Here is an 18,375-nt window from a genome sequence, read left to right on the forward strand (position 1 = left end):
CAGCTCTAACCAGAGCATTATCCCTCCTAGGCCAGCTCTTTACAAAGCAGCTCCTTACCAAAGCAAACCAGCAGGACAAGGCAAAAACAAACAAACAAACAACAAACAACCCTGAGCTTCCTTCACCGCCTGCTGCTTATTTCTGCGTCCATCAGATGCTGTGGGGATTCGTTCCCTATGAGGGCAAACACAAGGCCATACTAAGGGGGAACACAGCCCTGAAATGGCCACCTTAGGGCCAGGACGCTGCCCCAGGAGCACTGTCCGGTCAGACGCTGTCCCTTCATTCCACGTCCCAACGGCTCCTGGTCCGTTTGTCCCGGCGGGGAACAGGCCCCGCAGTCCCTGCCCAGGTTCCCTGCCCGCACTCAAGATGGCCGTCCTGGCGCCGTCCTGGCGCCCGCTGACCGCCCGCCGCTCGCGTTGATCCCTCCCGCTCGCCGTAGCGCGGGCTTCCTTTCCAAGATGGCGGCGCCCTGCAGTCGGAGCGGTCGGTGGCTGTGGGCCGCGGTGGTGCCGGCCGCCGTGCTGTGCTTAGCGGCCCGAGCCGCGGAGGAGGCGAGCACGGCTGAGTTCGACGTGAGGCCCGGCGGGGAGGTTCACTCCTTCTCCCGGAGCCTGGTAAGGGACGAGGAGAGTGTACGCGCCTCTCGCTGATTGGTGGGGACGCACGCCGTTCTTCGCTCATGGCACGGGGATTGGCTGACAGCGAGGGAAGGCGGGACGAGTGGTAGAGGGCCGGGGCGGGCGGGGATGTCGGCCGTTTGCTGCGGGAGGGGATGGGGGGTCTGCGAAGAAATGGCAGCTCCGGGAGACGGGGAACCTCCTGCCGGGGTGGGGTGCAAAGGAGGCGGGGTGGGGGGCGCCAAAGAGGGGTTACCAGCTGAAGGAAACGTGTCAGCACCGAGGTGGGACGATCCCCATGGCCGAGAGCTGCCCTAGGCCGGGTCAGAGGGGGAGTCCGGCGGAAGGAGATGCGCCAAGGGCAGGAGGAGCCTGTGGGCAGGGAGCTGTGCCAGGGGACGGGACCCGGCGCGGCGGGAGCTGCGGGTTCCTGCGCACTGCCTGGTCCAGATCCTCAGGGTTCTTTTGAGGCCTCCAGGGCACCCCCAGGATGAGGCCTTGGAGCCCTCGCCGTTACTGGGGCTCTCCTTAGGGTCAGAGCACTGGCGGATGCTCTGTGCCCACAGTCTCCACGGCCTAGGAGACAGTTGGTGAGAAGTTTCCGATTCTTGGCAAGTAGATTCGCATAGATTGTCACACCGTGGCCAGGCTGCTATTCTTCTCTTTTTCCAGGGAGATTACACCTGCACTTTCACATACTCTGCTCAGGGAGGAACAAACGAGGTGAGTTGGGCAATTTGGATACTTCCTTTGCTCTCTGGCGGCACAGAACAGGATTCTGTTGTGGATGTCAGTGCTGACAGTAGTAGTAACTGGGAAGGAGTGATGTGCCTCAGAGATAAATGACTGCTGTTCTGCCTTGGTTTCTCAGTCATTATTTCTACCCTTAGGCTTAGTTGTGGCCAGGACAAGAAACTCCTTTTTCTACAAGGAGGAAGTGGTTTCCTTTGTGATCAGCTGATTCCAGGGCCAGGGAGCTGAGGGAGGGTGGTGGCACCATTTCCAGCACCATTTGTTTGCAAAAATAACTTTGTTGGATTTTCTTCTTTAATGGAAGCATCCTCTGTGTGCTGCAGCACACAGGGCCATAACATTTGTAAGTTTTAATGAATCTTGGGGCTGAATGTTTTCAGCGGAGAATGGAACTACCATTTAATGCCCCTGTTGATAGGAAGGGCCTTGGAGGAGAAACTCCTTGTTTGTGGGAAACTCTGCAAAGAACCAGGTCCTTTTATTTTATTGTTAGAGGAAATGAGACTTTAACTTTTCTGTAACTGCATTGATGAAGTTGTGGAGGAAAAGAGAAAGGGTGACCAGGCCTCCTGCTTTATGCTAACAAAGTAGAAGGGGCAATCAACAGCTGTTCTGTAATTATGTTTTGAAATTTCACAGTAGTGTTCCTGCAGCTCTGAGGTGGGGATGAGTTGGAAAATGGGAGATGTTTCCCAAGATTAACTGTTGGGGTCTTTCCCCTCTGCAGCAATGGCAGATGAACATTGGAGTGAGTGAAGACAACCTGCTCTTCTCCTGCTCTGTTTGGAGGTGTGTGGTTTAACCTGAAAAGCAATAACAAGCCAGGTGGGGGCTTGGCCAGGGATACTCCCTGTGGCAGCAGGTGCTTCCTGACTTTCCTCTTCCAGGAGATGCTGTGAGTTTGGGAGGTATTTCAAGCCAGGTGGTGGTTCTTCCCTGATCTCCTCACTGTACTAGTTGGAGCTACAAGAGAGCTAGAGGTGGTTGTGGAGGGAGGGAGTCATGTATCCTGCCACTCCTCTACACCTCCATCCTCTCTACCAACAGCAGGGATCAGAAGAAGCTGTGTGACTTGCTCCTTCGCTGGAAAGTCAGAGCAGGATGGTCTCTAATGCTTGTGGCCTAGAGAGCCAAGAACCAGAGTTAGCCCCTGTGCCTGACCCTTCCCTGTGGTCTCACCTCCCTTGTAACCATTCTCTGCTTTAGATGCCAAAGGTTGTGTTCTCATTTTAGGCCCCAAGGGAAGTCTTACCTCTTCTTCACCCAGTTTAAAGCAGAAGTGAAAGGAGCCAAGATAGAATACGCCACGGCTTATGTAAGTCTAAGCTGATGTCTAGGATATAGACATGGGAGGATGCTGTAAAACATGGGTGGGACATTGAAAACATTCATGAGATGTTTGTCCAGTAAAATGTACTTCACCATGCCCTTAATTAGAGAGTGGTGGCAGTCAGGACTGAGTGTCTGCAGTAAGATCCTCCTGCACTGTTTTATTTCTGCTCTGTGTATGCTGTGAGTTGGCTGCTGGCTTTGCTGATGTCAGTGGCTCAAAAAGACACCATCCTGCCAGGGTGCACAGGATAAGGAACACCTTGATTTGTCTCAGCAAATTGATTTTTCCATTCCCCTGCATTTCAGTCACTTGAAGGTTGCAAGTTTGTGGTTTAAAAGGAAATGGAAACATAGCCAGGAATTTTCCATCAGATTTCCTTTGCAAATGTAATTCTTTCAGTCCACGTTATTAAAAGACAAGTTTGTTCTTTTTCAAAATGTGCTGTTCATTTGTTTTAAGTGCACTAGCTACTTGGATTACCTCAATTGCTTAAGCTTTTTTTCCCTTCCTGTTTCAGTCTCAAGCTGCAGCGGGTGCACAGAGTGACGTCCCCTTAAAACAGGAAGAATTTGAAATCACTGAAACAACAGGTCTGTGGCTGAGAAAACTATGTGGAAAAAGGGCCTGGTGTGGGAGATGAGCCTGGTTGTTTACCAGGAGATGAGCAGTTAAGCTTAAAGCCAATGGGTGACAGCGTAGAGGCAGACACTGCAGATTATGGAGTCAGCCATGTAGTGTTCATGATCCATAGCTGGCAGAAAGATTTTGAAGGTCCTCTTCCAGTGTAAGTGTTAATTGGTGTAGGGGAAGAATAGGTTTATTGCAATGTGCTTGTATTGTGGCTTTTTATCATCCTGGAAGGGAACCAGCAGGGCTTTTTTATTTATACCTCACCATCTGTTTATCTCATACTTGTTCTCTCTCTTTCTAGTATCTCACAGGGAAGGCAAGTTCCGTTTTGAACTGTCAAAACTTGTGATTGTAGCAAAAACTTCCCATGATGAGCTGTGACTCTGAAGATGCTGCTGGGCACTTGTTTGGCCAGGAGACCATGGCAGACAATGGAGATTACTTGTTATCAGCAGTTATTTCAGTTGGCCAAACCTTTCATGTTTTCTATATTGAGATGTGCTAGGGTCCAAGACAAGTGGGATGTCAGGGTGTTGAGAAAAATCCATTCTGTCTTGTGTCAAAGTAACGGTGTGCTCTGCAGCTGGAAACATCCTCTGAAAGCCCTGATCTGCAGCCAGCCATTCTGCTGCCTGCTTTCTGCTTCAGTGATCTGCTGAGTATGGTAAAGCTCCCCTCTAAAGGGGTACTGTATCTTCCTTGCTAGGAGGAGCAGTGCAGCAGCTGCATTTAAGTAAGATCTCCTAAATGAAAGTTGTTAACCCTGGAGTCTCTGGAAGGTGGCAGCAGGGTTTCTTTCTCTGGAAGTATTACAGAGGAAACAAATTTAAATTGGGTAGGAAGGGGAAGGGAAGGATAGGGTTGGCCAAAGCCACCTGACTTCTTGAGTGCCACTGTGGAAAACCATCACTGGCTTAATTGGAGAGGATGTTCTGTTTGTGCTCTAGTGCAGATTGGGATAAATTGGCATGGGGAATACAGAGCTGCTTATTCTGACACAATGCAGGAATCAATCCAAGCGACACTTCCAAGTCTCAGTACCAGTGCAGGACTATTTTCTATGGACAGAATGATTTTTTTTTTTTCTTATCTAAAATATTAACAGTGAGGGAATGTGGAATTCCTATCCTGTGTAAATGCACAAATAAAGCATCATGCTCTCACCTGGTTTTGCTTTGGTCTGTGATTCCTGTCCTCTTACTGGATGTCTAGCAATGGGTACAATCTTCAGCACTTGCTTAGCCAGGAGTTTGTCCTACAGGAGGCTGCAGGAGGTTTATGGGGGTTCTGCTCATCCAAGAAATATCACAGCAGCTCACAAGAACCTGTGACCCAGTGCTGTCATGACAGGTGCTTTGCCCAGAGGTGATGCCTGGAGTCAGCTGTGGTCATTGTTAGCTACCTTTTCTGTTCTGGGGGAGTTTCCTTGTCTTTGAGAGTGCTTTGCACTGGGAATTTTACAGGCTTTGTTTTCCAGACTGTTCCTGGATGCTTCTTTCTTCATTGAGTGGCTCCAGGAACTGCAGCTGACCTGCAGGTCCCAGGAGTGATCTCTTCCCCTGTTAAACCAGCTGCTTGGAGGGAGTCAGAGCAAAACAGAGTCAAAGGCACTCATTTCCTGGATTCAGATTGCCAGTTTTGGGACTAGAAATCTAGGTTGTGAGATAGCTCTGCTAGCAGAGGGTGAGCTCTGCAGAGGGCTTCACCAGGATGGGAAACTGGGTTTGAGGTGGGTGTTTGCTGTGGAAAGCATGGAAGAACATTCAGATTAGAGATCTGTAAGTGAGAGAAAGCTGGTACCATACACTTTGTGAATTCAGTTTGGTCCTATCTCTCACATGAGAAAGAACCCCTGGGGGACAAAGAAGACAGCTGTGATTCAGTAGGGAGTACTCTGAGCAGGAATGCTTCATACAGTTAAGGAACATGATGCAGCTGATGCTGATGTGCACCTCAAGAATGGAACAGTGAAGCATTTTTGGCTGCCAGCACAGCAAAATCCACCAGCTCCATTCTGCTTTGTGTTCTCTGCATCTGCCAACCACCAAGCACTGCTGAGCTGTTAGCAGCCTCGGCTACTCTTCGACACATACCTGACAGTTGCTTTCTGCCCAATGGAGACAGGAACGTCTGTTCTCAAACGTTGCACACCAAAGCCAACCTCTCTTGCCTTCTCCAAGGGACCAACAACTCTTTGACTCTTGGCTGCATTCTATTACGTGCATGCTTGAATATGTGCCTTACTCCGCATCCCGAGCATGCTTTGCACAATTAAATTAGCTGTGATATTTAGAGCCACGCCTATGAAATGACAGGTATAGGCTTTACATCTTTTTTTAATATTAAAGGCTGAAACAACACTGCCTTGAGCTGGCTGAAGGAAGAGAGCAGTGGGTGTGAGTGGCTGTGCTGTACCTGTGAACACTGGAGACGTTCCACATAGCACAAGGAATAGGAAAGTCACCAAGATAAGGCCAGCTGATATTGTGCAGTGACTTGTCTGCTAACAGGGAGATTTTCTATGTTCAAAGCAAAGATCAGTGTTTGAAATAGACCAAGGCTGGTGCACCTGCACTGAGAGCACAACGCACTGTAAGGCTGCCCTTTCCCTTTTGCTATTGGGGTTGTGCTTTTTTAGCTCCTGCTGTGCAGCACAGGGACTGATGCATGTACAGGACCCCACACCTTTGGTGCAGGTTTTGCACCATATTTTTTCCCACCACCTCAGTGTTGGCTGTGAAACACTGTTGTGCCAGGGAGCAGCGGTTTGAGGGGGAGGATCTTTGTTGTCATGCCAGAGAAAGTGAGAGCAGAAGCCTCAGGCACAGTGAGAAATCCTCATGCAAAGGATAAACCTAGCAAGCTAGAGCCCATTACACTTGTTTGGTGACCATCACCAGCTTTGTATGAACCACAGGGAGCACAAAGCCAAACCAGTTGAGTTTAATTAAATAACTCATCGGGGCTACAGAGTTTTGTAAAAAATAACAATTAGAACTCACTCCGGGACACGTCAAATGTGTGAAATACTCGGGACAAAGGAAGGCATCTGAGTGATCACAGTGATAAAGTCCACAGGAGGCTGTTGGGGAATCCCAGCTGAGCCCAGGATGAAGAAGAACATGAGGCCACAAGGGTGCTTCCAGCCCTGAGGGACTGCTGCTCACCCATGCATTTGGGGATCTTTCTGGTTGCCGGCACTTGTCTTTGGGAGGCCAAAACCCCTTCGAGCCAGCAGGGCACAGAAGTACCCTCCTAAGCTGGGCAGTGTAAGCCTGGAGCATGGCTGGCTCCCACTGTGTCATGGGGCTTCTGGAACCTTGCCAAAATAGAGCCATGATAATGGTATCACACCTCTCACCAAGCGGCTGCCCATCTGCTTGGATTGGTGCTGCACACTGCCAGTCTTTCGTTTGTCTTTTATAGGAGGATTACAATCAAGTTCTAAGTGGGGAATCCAGTTGCGGCCAGTTCCTTGGAGTAAAGAGCACTTTATGGACAAAGGAAAAAGAATGTACAGCAGGAGCCCTGTGAGCCAGAAGCCCTGGAGGACCTGCAAAGGATTCAGCCAGGAGCAAAGTTTGCAGATCCTGGGCAAGGGACAGACAAACTCAGGAGGTTCAGTCTTTTATATAAAGAGGAGAAAATGAGAGAGTTAGCATCACAGAGGACAAAGCCCTGCCATCACCAGAATGGCCGCATGTCCTGTCCTCAGGCTCACAGGTAACAGGATGCAGAGTTACGTTGCCACCAATGGCTTCATATGTTGTCCTCCTCCAGCATCTTGTTGACACCTTCGCAGATCCTCTTCAGGTGGGTGCGGTAGGGCTCAGCTGGCCCATAGAGGGCCGAGAGGAACTCATAATCTGCAAAGTGGTTGAAGACGTGGTTGATGCGGGAGTGTGACTTAGCCGTCAGGTGGCTGCTGACAGCCTGGTGCAGGAGGTCCCGGCACTCTGTCAGCACACTTGACATGACCCTGCGGTCAAAGGTAAAGTCTATCTGGTGGAAGCTGACTGCTGTCATGGCCAAGGTATGCACCTTCTTGCGGAAGCGCTCCATCACCAGCAGCTCCTCAGGGCTGAACTGCCCATTGCGGTACAGCACACCCAGCTTCATCACAATCTTGATGAGGTTTTTGATGATCTTCTGGGCCTCTTTGCGATTGTGGGTGTACTCCTTTGTGGCTCGGTAAAGCTCGTCCAAGATCTCGCTGCTTGTGTCATCAATGAAGACATTGGCCACAGTCTTGGAAGCCATTTTGCTCAAGAGCTTCTTCTGGGCCTGCAGGGCCAAGCTCTTGGTGCTGAAGGTGTCCATCTCTGCAGGGAAAAAGAGGTACATATGGTTCAGCCCATGTCTGGGAACGGCCTCTACATCCTCTCCTCCCAGCACACCTCACACTAAAGGTGAAACTAGGTGCAGCTCCTCCTCAGGAGGATCTGGGTGCCAGAGGAGAGGAGCTCACACCCCAGCTTTGGTTTGGGGATGACTTATGGGGTGTTTCTGGCTCTCTTCCCCTAGTTGCCAGGATAAAACTGCAGCACAATCCCCACTTGAGTACCGCCCATGAAACCTTCAGCCTTCTTCTACCTCCCAAGGTTGCCACTGCACTGCTCACTCCGCAGGAAGGGCTCCTGCCCCATCACTTAACTGCTTCCTTACAACCTGACTCACTTCCTGTAGGTTGAGACAGGTGTGGCTGAGTCACCCATTGTAGCCACGTGCAGCACTGTGTGGTGACAGCTGCTCCAGTGTGAGGATGGGTGGGGGATGCACGTTTCTTATGCAATTATCTGCACGCAGCACAGTCAGAATGGTAAAAGGAGAGCAGGGAAGGGATCGCTCCATAAATACCTCACCGCTGGTCCTCTTCATCGTGGAGGGAAAAGAAATACTGAAGCTAAAGGACACTGCCAGAATGAGAATAAATCAGATATGGAGAGGAGAGAATGGTTTCTGCTCAAAGCTTGTGGTGATCACCCCCTGGGCTGAGCTGAGCTCCTGTCACCTCTCTTCCCCTGCACACAACTGGGACTGGAAGCACATGAAATGAGCAAGCAGTACTGGAGTCAGATGCCACATGTGGTCTATGTACAGCCCTAAGGAAAAATGTGGTGCTTTGTAGGTATTTCTTTCAATGCAAAACCATTGATTTTTGCCAGCATGAGCTTCAGACTGAGACAGAAGTGACAAAGAACAGATGCTGCTTTCACAGAACTCACTGAGTGCCAATGGTCCCGCACACAGTACTGCCAGAGCTGAGCCCATGTCCTGGGCTCAACACACAGCCCCAGCCACTGTCCCAGGCTGTGAGCCCCTCTGCTGGCACTGGGCTTTGTGCCCTGAATGCACCCAGTGCTGATGTATGCGGAGCAGGAGCACTGCCTGTATAAATAGAAATTCCCACGCCTGAGCTCTTTGTTGGGCAGCCACAGGCAATGAGCAAAAGCAAACTCCACCTATAGAGCCATGGAAAAAAAAAAAAAAGAGGAAGCACACACTCCTCCAAAATACTCAACTACAGTCACAGGCTTTGCTTCAGCATTGGTCTTGGGGGGAAATAAGGATGCAATCAGCTCCCAGTGGGAGATGTTATGGAATGGGGCTTTTTCCTGCTGGAAGAGTCCTGCTGACCTCTGGTTCCATTGTTGGCAGAGGGGCTGTTGCCACTATCAGTGCACGGAAGAGTCTGCTTTGCCCCACGGAGCAGTCTGCAGACTGAAATAAACCACCAGATTTCCTTCCTGTCGCTCAAGTCTGCAGCCCTACGCTGGGCTTGTTTTTTTCCTTCTACTTTTTAGTGAAAACGCCCTTGAAACAGGGTCTTCCACTGAAAGAGCAGCACTGCTGCATACTGAGCCTTGCTCTGTAAGGGCATGGTGCAGTGTGGCCCTGGCAATGAATGATGACTTTGCACACAGACACTGTAATTTCTTTGGGCTTTTTTCCACCCATTTTGCAGGAATCTGAACCCAACTGAGAAAAGCAGAGCTCCCTGGGAGCTCTGCAGATCCCAGTGGGACTTGAAGGCATGGCCACACCATGGGGCTCAGCTGAAGGCTGCAACATCTACACAGTGTTCTATGCCTGGACATCCTGTGGGAGCTGCCAACGTGATTCTCCAATGATCCCCAAAGCACTGCAAGGCTAGGCAGGTTCCTGTTTCATCTCAGGGCTTCAGTTGAGCACTGAAAACTGCTCAACTGCAGTAGCAGAAAAAGACCTGGAGATACAGGAGCAGGAGGTGCAGGAATGGGGTGGAGGAAGGAGAAAACTGTCTGTGAGTAGGGATGAAAATCTCATCCACAGAGGGAATAAAAACCCCATTAAGGGGGCCAGGGGGGTCCCAGTCTCACACCTGACACTCACCACCCTATGCTGGTGTCCATCTGGGTGCCAATCACCAGGTGTCTACAGCACTTCACAACGTGGCCCTGCTGCACTCCTGGCAGCCCCACAGCAGCTCCCATGGCAGCAGGATGAATATTTGATGCGGGAATGCAAAACACACTTCAATAATGCATGAGGCAGTGTGGAGCAAGCATGCAGAAAGGAGGGCTTGAGCTAAGAGCTCCTCCACCTCACAGCCAACTTCCATTCCCTCCAACACTGTCCTAAGGGCAGCACCACCATCTCCTATTAGGGCCAATGCTAAAAGTCAATGTTTCAGGGTCACCATCTCCCTGGTCCCCGCATTGTGTGTCCCATACCCTCCCACTGCCACTCAGGGAGATGCACACACTGCGCCGCACTGCTGCTCTGCTCTGCCCTATCACTTTCCCTTGCCAACCATCAAGTGCCCAACCAACATTAATTAATTAAACTTCGCTGCTGCACCAGATCGCGGGAGAAGGGCCAGAGCCACTGGGGTGTAACTGGAGCCTGACCCCACAGTGCTCAGCCCCCCCAGCCACATGCTGGGTGGCACAGAAGGGAGCTGGCACCTTTGGCTGTCACTGGTGTGTGTGTGTGTGTTGCCATAGGAGCATGTAGCCCTGCAGGTGCAGTGCAGGGTGAGGCCAGAGGGGAATTACCTCACAGCACGGGGAAAACCTTATGACCCAACAGGGTGAGCAGGAGCACTGTGAGGGCAGGGAACAAAGAACACTGTGGGGGTAAACCCTGAGCCTTATGCAGTGCCTCACTTGGTTGCTGCATGGCCCTGCTCTGCTGTTTTGGGACCCACTGTTGAGTTCTGGGCCATGACCCCCTTTCCCTGAGCAATGCAGCAGCAACACAGCAGTGCACAGGGCTGCTCCAGCACTGCTCACGGCCCCATGCCATCCTGCTGGTGGCTGTGCTGGGGTCAGGAGCACAAGCCCAGTTCCTCAGCAGCAAAAAAAAAAAAAAAAAAAAAAAAGGGAAGAGACGACCCAAGATGACAAAATGCCTTTGGGGGTTTTCAAACTTTTATAACCTGAAGTCTGCCCAGGAGAAAGTGTCTTGTCCATCCCTGCAGCACAGCATAGTGGTACACACAGGACGCAGTCACCTTGGTACCAAGGGGCCAAAGGCAGCACAGAAGGCCTGAGGGATGGAGCGAGCTAGACTGCAGACAGAGTCATTGCAGCACCCTGCCTGCACCCAGCACTGCTCATCCTGGTGCCCCCTGACACCCAATAGGATAGAAGCCAGGAACTACCTGGAGGAGTTGGCTCCTCTGCAACAAGCCCAGCATCCCCAAGCAGCCTGCAGGGCTGGGAAACACCTGACTTGGTCCCAAATATGAATGGGCACCTGGGAACCCTCGTGTGTCCAGCAGCCCAAATGTGCCCATGCACGGAACTGGGTGAAGGACTCCCACTACCAGCCCCAGCCTCACACATAGGTGGGGAAAGGGCTCCCATAGTGCTCCCTTCCCTGGGGACATGGCCACAGGTGCCGCATGGGAACAGCTGCTGGCACCTGGAAGGGGCCCTTGGGGAAAGCACCCCTATGCCATGCTTGGGGACTGAGTGGTGCCATCACGCCCAGGGGCCTAGCAGCTGCAGCAGCAGGAGGAGGAGGAAGGGGTTATTTTGGTTCATCCATCTCACCTTCTATTTCCTCCTTCCCTTATCAGGCAGCCAACGACTGCTCTCTCCTGTGGCAACTTCCTTTCTTCCTCACCCGTAGCAGACAGAGGCTCAGGAGAGAGATGGGGAAGTGCAAAGCAGAGGGGGAAGCAGCAGTGCCGAGGCTGCACAGCACAGCACACACTTCCTGCCCTTGGGAGGCTGCAGCAGGGGCAAAGCGAAGTGAAGTTTTGCAGATAGACTTTATCCTGATGGAGGCAGTCCTGTAACGGGGCCATTGCTGCAGCCTTCCTCTAGCGACACTGTGCTTCGGGTCACAACACAATGTTTGCAGAACCCTAAAAACCTCTTGGTGTGTTCTGCAGCAGTCAGGGAGATTGCACCTCACACTAGGGTGGGATCCTCCCAGCCTCAGAGATCCACCTATGGTGCTGTGGGGGCTCTAAGCCCCTGGGAGCTGTGGTGCCCCACAGGCACCCCACACGTGCAGATTGGGGCTGCTGCAGAGTGGATGCCATATAGGGCAGCACGGCCCCACTTGCGCAGCACAGAACAGCATATCACATCCTTCCTGGAGCCGCTTCTCCCCTTTGCAGCCCCTGGTTCACAAACCCTAACGCCCTGCAGGAGGATGGGCTCCAAAGCACACTCCTTCAGCAGCGACAGGGAAGCCCTCTCCATTGCCGTTCTCCCACATTTTACCCAGAGGGGAAGCTGAGGCACAGCCCCACACAAGACCCAGCCGCCCCATCAACACGTCCCACCAAACCGCGGCCCCCAGACCCACACTCGTTCCCCAGGACCCCTCCCGGACCCCCCGCTTCCCGCACTTTGCCAGCACGCAGCTCCGGGGCAGCTCGGAGCCGTTCCGCTCTCAGGCGCAGAGCTCCATCCTCCTTCCACCCCCACCGCGCTCAGAGGCGCAGGGGGAGCTGCTGGAGCTGCTGCCGGTCCCGCCGCTCCCGGCCGGAGAGCACAGAGCCGCGGTCAGGGTAGAACCTCTCCCGCGGGGCCGAAAACAGGGACAGCGAGCCCCGCGCCTGCAGCCCTTACCTGCACCGGGGCCACAAGGGCTCCTCCGGTGGGACGGGGTGTTGATTTTCCCCGGGGCTTCTTCGTGCCCGGACACAGCGGCGCTGTACCGGTGCTCGGTAAAGCCGCCGTGCCCGGTGCTCCGGGCTGCTCCGGACCGAGCGGGGCCGAGCGCGGCTGCGGTGGAGGCGGTGCCCACCGGCGGTGCTGGCCAATGGTGATGCGGGGCTTGCTACGAAGCTGCCAATAGGAGAGGGGCGGGGGAGTACCGAGGGGGCGGGCGCCGGGCGCTTTCCTCTCGCCCCGGGGTCACCGGCGCCGAGCACGGGACGGGCGACCCCTCCCCGGTGCGCTGCAGGGCTGCCCCGCCCCGGCTGGAGCCCGGCAGGCGGGTACCCGAGGGCGGCGCCGTCCGCTGCTGTCGTTCCGGTGCCGCTGAGCTCCCGCCCGATAGCGCCGAGCGAAACCGCCCCCGGGAAATCCCGCACTCTGTGGCCGCGCTCCGACTGAGCGGGTTTGGGGGTGGAGTGCCTCTGCCGCCGCTCGGTGGTGCCGCCCGCCAGAAGGGGTCAGTCTGCGCTCCGCTCCCGTCCCGTCCCCTCTCCTCCATCCCGCTGTTCCCCTCCATCCTGCTGTTCCCCTCCATCCTGCCCCCCATCATTCCACCGCTGCCTTCTATCCCATCCCGGCCCCTTCATCCCTTCCGACCCCTCGAAGCAGCCGCTGCGCAGGATCCTAATTCTGAAAGGTGGCATTAAAAGCACTAAAGGCAGGATTTAGAGCAAATTAAAGTCTGGATTAAACAGACTTGAATTTGCCGATAGTTTCATGCAGCAGCTGGGAAGTTAAACAGTTCCTTCCTTCCTCTGCAGCTCCTGCTCCATGGGAGTGCTCCAACAGACTTTGTCTTCTACGGGGGGCCCTCCAGGGAAGTTATATCCACTCTAAATCTCCCCTCATTTAGTCTGAAACCATTTCCCCTTGTCCTCTGCTAGAGTCTGTCTCCTCTCTTACAGCTCCTTCAGGTCCTGATAATCTGCTCATTCCCAGAGCTTTCTCTTCTCCATGCTGCACAGCCCCAGCTCTCAGCCTGTCCTCATAAGGAGGTGTTCCCCTGGGAACCTTTTCGTGACCCTCCTCTGGTAATACTCCAACAAGTCTGAGTCCCTCCTGAGCTGAGGACTCCACATCAGGAGGCAGTGCTCCAGATAAGGTTTCGCAGTGCAGAAGGGGAACATCCCCTCCTTCACCCACTGCCCATGACTGTGGAACTCCTCCACCCTCCAACCCAGGCTGGAGCTGAACAAACCGAGCCAAGGGTACAGCGCACCCCACCCCATGATGCCCTCCCTCTGCCCATGCACCCCAGGAGCTGCTCTCAGCCCCACCATCTGTTGCTGCTCTCCTGAGCAGTTGCAGCCCCAAGCTGCCTGGCGTCAACCTATCTCCTGAGCTCATCTGATCCTCTTGTCCACTCACAGGGAGCAGGCACAAACTGTTCACTGGGAGCAGCACATGAAAGATAAGGGTGCAGGGACAGCTCTTTTGTCCCCATTGCTGCCCCATACTGGATCCCCAGTGTTGGCTCACCCCATGCTGACATGCTCACAGTATGGCAGTGTGCTGAGCCATTCCCAGTGGCACAGGGCACTTAAGAGGCTTCCCTGGGTGCTTGGTGTGCCAGCCCAGGCCCTAGTGCCTTGCACCTAAGCCTGTGTTCCAGGATTGCCTGTTTGCCCCAAGCCACCTGAGAGGCTTCCCTGTGTCCAGGCCTGCACAGCCAGTCTTCCAAGGTTATGCTCCTGGACACCTAAAACTGAAAAGCCTTTGCTGCATGTATCTGTGGCATGCTGGATATTCTGGGACATCACTTTCGACCTCTTCCTGTTTCTCTAACTTGTATTCATTTTATACAATACACTGCCAAAAAAACTACACAGACTCCAAAGACTACTTTGTGTTCCCTCAGCCATAAGGGATAATGGCAAACACAGTGATTTCTATACTGACAGCCATGTGCGATGCTGCATTCAGTTGCATGGTGGTTCTTCATACTGAGAACACTGCTTAGAGCAATGTTTTTTCTTTACACTTTGCTGGGAGTTATTCATGTCCAGGAAAGGACAAACTGCAGGGCTGCTCTTCTTGTTGCCGCTGTACTTCTGATTGTTGGAAATACCCAAATAATTGATCAGGATGGTATCTCTGATTAAGCAGATTTCATTTGCAATTGCAAAGGCAGGTCTCCTACAAGCAGGAGAGCATACAGAAAACAGCATTACATCTTTTATGCCCTGTTAGCCAACACTGATCTCTTTCTCCCCCCGTTCTTCATTGGGTGAGTACTTTAGGTTCACAATCTCCTTGAGGCTGCACTACACATACAGATACTGGATAAGCATACATTTTTGCTAGCTGATAAGTTATTCTAACACTTGCTCACTCAACACTTAGTCATTCTTTCTGGACTCCTGCTTGTCCTTGCATAGGGATAACCTCAGAAGGATGACAGGGGTGCATCTTGATGCCTGCCTGTTGCATCTCAATCTTCTCACAGAGTGAGATAGTCTGGCCTTTTGTGGAGGCCCTGGCTTCTTTGCTGTCTGTTAAATCTGTTTTTGTTTTGCTGGGAGTCTCCTATCCTAACAGAACAGCCTTACAATTTTTTTTTTCTAGTCCATAATACTATGCCCATACTGCTCAAAACATTTAAAAACTATTGCAGATCTGCAGGGAAGAATTAACTACATAATTCAGCAACTGTATTTCTAACTAACTGCCCTTCTCAATATCTAATGAAGAGACAACATTCCATAACCACATGATGAGAAAGAAAGACTCAGTGTGCACACTGCAGCCTGTTTGCATCTTAGATCTTTTCCTGTGTCCTTGTGGCCCTGTGTCAACAATTTATGGTCTGGTTCAGCCTGGTTCCATGCCCAGTTCAGTAGAGGGATTTTGCAAAGTCTGTGCCTCCAGAAAAGGGAAATGGGGCACCCCAAAATAATTAAAAACAGTGGCAACGATCTGAAGAGATACAAACTAATTTACTAAATATGGTATTGGAATGCAAGACAACACACTATACTACAATATAATTAGAACTGAAGCTAATAAATCAAATATAATGAGAGAGTATCTGAAAGCTGTAGGCCTTACAATAATGCTGAAGTGATGCACGCAATTGGGACGGGCAGCAGCCAGGAGAGGTGAAGGAGAAGAGCGCCAAGACAAAAAAGCAAAAGCCCAATCAAGTGAACTTGCCAGGAGTTATATCTCCTCTCTGACTGCAAAGCCTCCTGCAGAATGCAATTCTTCAGGTACTCAGAACTGAAGCACTGACACTTTAACTCCCAGTGCATTGCATGATGTTATGATGTGGAATACCAGTAAACCAAAAATCATAAAACCATGACATTCCACCCCTTATTCTACATCACTACATCATGCTTAATGTATACAAACAAACCATAATTAACAAGGATTAAACACACACTGAGAGTCATATATATATATATATATATATATATATATACACACACACACGCAATTACTGACTTCACTCCCCCAACATCAAATTCCCTTGTGGTACACACTGAACATCCCCATTTTTCTGCATCACTCACCAAGTGCACTTGGGCACCTGAACAAAAACAGTTCAATGAAGAGGCTTACCCTTTCCAAAAGCTGGAAAGACCCAAACTGCTTTTCCCAACATGTTCTTTACATGTACTACAGGGACTTTCTCTCTCTTGACAGTACATAGGGAGCTGGCAGGACCTTGCTTGCTGGTTGCTTGGGAGCTCAAATCTTTCTGGCCTCCAAGCTGGAGGCAGCCTGAGAGCAATGCCTCCTTGGTCCAATGGTGCAGTAGCCAAGCAAGTGCTGGCTGCACAAGAGTCATCTTAATTTCTATCTTATTTTACTTCAAGTAAGCCCATTAGGTGATTGTAAAGGTGACAACAGAGGATGGTGGTAAATAGTCAAAGGTTATGAGTAAAGAAAACTCAACAATGTCAATTCCTGGACCAGATAGCTGGGGCAGTCTCCACTGGGGAGCAGTCTCCAAGAGATGCTGCCTCAGTGGTGGTCAGCCCTTAAATGAGGTCTCAGAGAGGGTGGAGTTGAAATCCATCCCTCCCAGGAGCACAGCTCCATTACTCTCACTTGTGCTCCCACAGCTGACCCAACACTTGCCTCAGCTAATTAATCAGTGGTTCAAGCTGTGATTTCCCATACAGTGACCCTGCTGTTGGTTTCTTAGAATTTGGTTCTAGGAGGTGACTGCTCTTTTTACCTATGATGAAAGCCCCATAGTGATGCGGGCACAGGCTGAGATCACAATCATCACTGGGGTGGGTGCATTTGTCCCACAGCTGGCAAGCAGAGCTGGTGCTCTGGTGAGTGTGCTGCATGCAGAGGCTGAGCTGTGAGCCATCCTTGAGAAAGATCACTCTGTGAGAGCCCATCAGAAGCAACGCTGCGGCGTGTGTGTGAGCTGGGCACAGCTTGGGCTAAGCAGGCCGAAGAGGTGAGCCAGGTTTGGTGCTGGGTGGTTGCTGGGAGATGTCTCAGCAGAAAATCTGGGCTGGGATGGCATGCTGCATCTGCCCTCGTACAAACTGGCAGTGAGACAAAGGGAGTTTGCTTCATGACAGCAACAGCAGCCATGAGCTTCAAGGTGTATGGCTGTTGAGGGGATGCAGAAGAACACTCGCTGTCAGAAATGGTGGCAGCTGTCTTTTGGAGATGTATTTTTGGGATGGTTCTTGTAACTGGCTGGTTTGGAGACATTGCCCTGCTGGAGAGTCTGAAGTGCTTAATAGAAGAAAGCTGGGGAAATGCTTCTTCCTCACTATTTTTCACTTGCAGCTTCTTTCCTTAGGGTTCCTTTCCCAGAGGAGATTTTAGGGATCGAGGCAGCTGAAGGAGGAGTGAAGCCAGCTCTTTCCAACAGAGGACGTCCCTGTGGAGAGCAATCCAGCTTCTTCTGAGACATTCTCCACCATGTCTCAGCAGGGAGACAGACGCAGTTTCCGTTCCTGCTTTGTGCGTGGGAAGGTATGGCTGGGGTTCCCTAGCTTGGCTTTTCTTCCTCTCTCTGGTTTGAAGGGGAAGGGGTGGAGCAGGGGAAGCCCTCCTGGTCCTTTATTACCTCAGTAAGCAGTTGGGTTGTGCGTGTGCTGCAACAGGACAGCATTGCCAGGCTCCTTGAGCTGCTGGGGCAGGCTGGGAGCAAAGAGTGGGCACTGCCCTCCTGCCAGCTGCGCCTGGTTATGGTTTGCTAGGGCCCTGCTGCCCTGAGTTTCTCCTGAGAAGTTTGTTCCAGCTGCTTGCAGTAGTAAAAGGTGGGGAATAAACGGTGGTCAAGAGCTAAGGCTCTGCTTAGTGGTTTTGCATGGACTGAGCTGTGACATCTGAAGTCACTGTTTCCCTTGGAATAATTATGGCATCTTGCAGCTGTGTTGGTTTAACCCCCTGAACTGATGTCTGAGAGCGCCTGTCTTCTCCACTGGAACAATAAGAAAGCTGAATGTGCACAGAAACTGCAGCTTGTGCCCATGTTGTAAATATGCTCCCAAATGTTTCCTTGAGTGATAAGTAATGTCTCAGCACTCTGCTATCCGATCCCTGGCACGATCTGGCACGCTGCATCTCTTTGCAAACTTGGGGTAACCATTTCCATGGACGTTCCTTTCTTTCTCTCCTCAGAAGAACAGTGCGGTTCCCTGCGCCAGGGAGCAGCAGCCAGCAGGCTGCCAGAATGCCAGCTGGGCCTTGCAGCGCACAGCAGGACATGATGGGAATGGACCATCCTTAGCACTAGGCCAAAGTGAGTCTCTTCAGTCCTCTTTCACGAAGGGTGGAAGAATGCAGTTGAAGTATTACTTCTGAGCGGGTGCAGTGTTGTAGGGGAAGCATTAGAGAGGCTGAAAGAGACAGCTGATGGCAGCAGTGAGACAGAAGTGTGTGTATCAGTGCTGG

General features: G+C 51.8%; 2 protein-coding genes across 4 annotated transcripts; one reads left to right on the plus strand and one right to left on the minus strand.

The window, feature by feature from the left end:
• Positions 1-439: 439 nt before the first annotated feature.
• Positions 440-4,503, plus strand: MYDGF (myeloid derived growth factor). Of its 3 annotated transcripts, none has more exons than XM_015886555.3 (6): positions 440-621; positions 1,297-1,347; positions 2,105-2,166; positions 2,611-2,692; positions 3,228-3,300; positions 3,642-4,503. In XM_015886555.3, the coding sequence occupies exons 1-6, from the start codon at positions 466-468 to the stop codon at positions 3,719-3,721; spliced, it is 504 nt and encodes a 167-aa protein (XP_015742041.1). In that variant the 5' UTR covers positions 440-465; the 3' UTR covers positions 3,722-4,503. The 3 variants fall into 3 exon arrangements, with proteins under 3 accessions (XP_015742041.1, XP_085374065.1, XP_085374067.1); XM_085517939.1 differs by lacking the exon at positions 440-621 and adding an exon at positions 711-1,214; XM_085517941.1 differs by lacking the exon at positions 440-621 and adding an exon at positions 979-1,210.
• A 1,764-nt stretch (positions 4,504-6,267) lies between these two features.
• Positions 6,268-12,549, minus strand: TIPE1 (TNF alpha induced protein 8 like 1). Its single transcript, XM_015886763.3, has 2 exons — positions 12,412-12,549; positions 6,268-7,662 (listed from the first exon to the last, which is right to left on the minus strand). The coding sequence occupies exon 2, from the start codon at positions 7,658-7,660 to the stop codon at positions 7,100-7,102; it is 561 nt and encodes a 186-aa protein (XP_015742249.1). The 5' UTR covers positions 7,661-7,662; positions 12,412-12,549; the 3' UTR covers positions 6,268-7,099.
• Positions 12,550-18,375: the final 5,826 nt, after the last annotated feature.

The sequence above is a fragment of the Coturnix japonica genome, chromosome 16 (genome assembly GCF_054131305.1).
Source record: "Coturnix japonica strain WE chromosome 16, WE-NBRP24, whole genome shotgun sequence".
In the NCBI taxonomy this organism is placed as follows: Eukaryota; Metazoa; Chordata; class Aves; order Galliformes; family Phasianidae; genus Coturnix; species Coturnix japonica.

What these genes read in the sequence shown, in the direction of transcription:
- MYDGF (XM_015886555.3), top strand. Translation starts at nt 466, where the DNA reads ATGGCGGCGCCCTGCAGTCGGAGCGGTCGGTGGCTGTGGGCCGCGGTG. An exon ending in CTCAGGGAGGAACAAACGAG is followed by an intron (nt 1,348 to 2,104) that starts GTGAGTTGGGCA and finishes TCCCCTCTGCAG; the next exon opens with CAATGGCAGATGAACATTGG. An exon ending in TAGAATACGCCACGGCTTAT is followed by an intron (nt 2,693 to 3,227) that starts GTAAGTCTAAGC and finishes TTCCTGTTTCAG; the next exon opens with TCTCAAGCTGCAGCGGGTGC.
- TIPE1 (XM_015886763.3), bottom strand. Translation starts at nt 7,660, where the DNA reads ATGGACACCTTCAGCACCAAGAGCTTGGCCCTGCAGGCCCAGAAGAAG.